The sequence below is a fragment of the Gavialis gangeticus genome, unplaced genomic scaffold, assembly GCF_001723915.1.
Source record: "Gavialis gangeticus isolate Ggan-Ray unplaced genomic scaffold, GavGan_comp1, whole genome shotgun sequence".
In the NCBI taxonomy this organism is placed as follows: Eukaryota; Metazoa; Chordata; order Crocodylia; family Gavialidae; genus Gavialis; species Gavialis gangeticus.
In genome coordinates this window covers 17,531,958-17,534,244 of record NW_017728995.1, presented here as the reverse complement: position 1 = coordinate 17,534,244, position 2,287 = coordinate 17,531,958, and the positions used below count along the sequence as shown (strand labels likewise).

General features: G+C 41.9%; 1 protein-coding gene across 6 annotated transcripts in view; it reads left to right on the top strand.

Moving 5' to 3' along the window:
* Window positions 1-2,287, top strand: part of PHC3 (polyhomeotic homolog 3) — a 189,075-nt gene that overhangs the window by 127,891 nt on the left and 58,897 nt on the right. For all 6 annotated transcript variants that reach the window (XM_019503283.1, XM_019503281.1, XM_019503279.1 and 3 more), the window contains one exon: window positions 432-582. In XM_019503283.1, the coding sequence (XP_019358828.1) occupies window positions 432-582 (151 nt within the window). The remainder of the gene's footprint in view (window positions 1-431; window positions 583-2,287) is intronic.

Sequence of the window (2,287 nt, the reverse complement as noted above, 5' to 3'; positions counted from 1 at the left end):
ACTTTTTTGGGGATGATTTACCTAAACATTATTCTCACTGGAGGGACTTTCCCCTGCTCTCAGTGTCTATGCTTAATGCCATAGCAATCCCCTCTAGTTTTAAGGCAGAAATTTCAGGGAAAGTCTCTTTTTTTTTTTTTCATGCTATGCAAGCCTCAGAGGATATATGTTAGTTGAGACAGAATCTTTATAGAGACCTTAGTCTTTTAATTTTAACAAATGCTATAAATGTGTGTTTGTAATTACTGTTATGTCATCAGAACCCACTGATGTGCGTGGATGATGGAAAAAAAGTGATTTTATGTAACAAACAGATAAAAATGTATTTTAAAAACCATTTGGTAATTTGTCAAGAAGCTTGTGTTCATGCAAGTCTTTGGGGTGTTAAGGCAAAATGGAAATCTCTAAAGCAATTATCTTTTTCAATGCAGATTTATCAAGTGGAGAATGTGTGTGAGGAAGAAATGCCAGATGAGTCGGAATGTGCCCGTATGGATAGGACACCTACCCCACCAACCTTATCTCCACCAGCTATAGTCTTAGGGAATGGTGAGGAATTCGCCTCAGACGAAGCTTTGTCAGGTGAGAATAAAAGCAAAAGGCAGGACAGCTTTTCTACCAGCATGACTCCCCAGCCCCCTTCGCACAGCCCTGGGTGCAGCAGGTTGGGCTCAGTGGTGGGGAGCCCTGAGTATCGACAGCGCAGAGCCTTGCCTGCCTGCAGTGCTTGCCCGCAAGATGGAGGCTGTGGAGCTGGGCTGGGTGGGCCCAGCAGTGGGCTCACCTTCTCCCCTTACTCAGGACTCACTTCAGCCGTGAGGGGCCAAGGCAGCTCCTCCCTGTGCTGGACCAGGCAGACCCCATTAAAACTGCTTGTGACCCCAACCCCTGGTTGAGAACCGCTGATCTAATCCAACTGCTTTCTCAAGGTAAGATCATTCCTGACTAAACCATCCCTGCCAAGTGTCTGTCTAACCTGTCCTTGAAAACTTCCAAGGATGACTATTTCACTACTTAGCCCGTTCCAGTGCTTAATCACTCTTATAGTCAGAAAATCCTTCATTGTAATCTCTGACCTAAATTTCCTCTGTTGCAGTTTTGAGGCCATTTCTCCTAGTCCTGTCCCCTACAGTCGCACAGAAAAGTCAACCAGTGGAAAAGCTCCCAGTTCTGTGACTAAGAAATCTCCAGTCTTAATTCAATCTCTGACAACAAACAGAGCCTTGAAATCTTTAAGTCTGTTTCTCCATGTGTAAGATGATAGTACTTACCTATCTCTCCAGCACAGTGCTCCCACTCCAGTGTTCTTGGAGGTCAATGGAAAATTTTCCTTGACTTCAGCAAGTAATGAACAGGCTTAATGCTTGAAGCAGGGTGTTAGTACCCAGAAGCTTGCAAAGACCAATTTTTCCAACTATTTAGTTTTTCTAATAAAAGATACCACTCTACCCAAAGAACCTTGTCTGCCTAGGTCTAATGTACAAATTCATACTACAGCCTTTGCAAATGAGAATAAAATGAGATATGGATTTGTTTTGCCATGGGTTTTTTCTCCTTTTCTTCTTCCTTTCATGTTGCTGGATTAGGGAATTAGAAGCAAGTTTCTTTCCCAAAGTAAATGGCAGGATAGAATTACTTCACAGCATTCAAGTGCTAATAAGGATGATTTGCATCAAGATCAGACAATGTGTTTACTTCAGTTAAAAGTAAATCTTAGGCAGCATCACATACAAGTACAGTTTTCTTCTGCCCAGAAGAGGAGCATAATATGCACTTCAGGTGCGATGGACTACCAACTTCATGCATTGTTGCTGTTCTTGCTCCCCCTCTGGCTAGCAAAGGACTTAAGCCTTTGTGTACGTTACATTACTCTTGTGACCAGGGAACCTGGTTTTCCCTTATTTAAAAAAATAATAATCACAAATTCTCTGATTAAAACCCCCAAAATTCATGATTAAAATGAAATACTTTTTTTTTTTATATAGATAGATATATAGATATCAATTGAACACAATGTTTTATTGATATATTTACAATTGTAAAACAATTTGGAAGCCTACCAGTGTCTCAATCACTATAATAAAATAAATTCTAAATACCTATAGATGTTGGTATTTGATTTTGGGTTTTTTATCATGGAAAATCAGAGTTTTCCCTGCAACCTTTGTTCACCAGGCTGCAGGTCCAGGCCCCTCGCTCCCCACCCACAGACTCCCAGGTTTATTTGTGCCCCTTACCCCCCACCCAGAGCCCCCTGGGCCTTGCTAGTGTCCCTCACTCCCTGGTG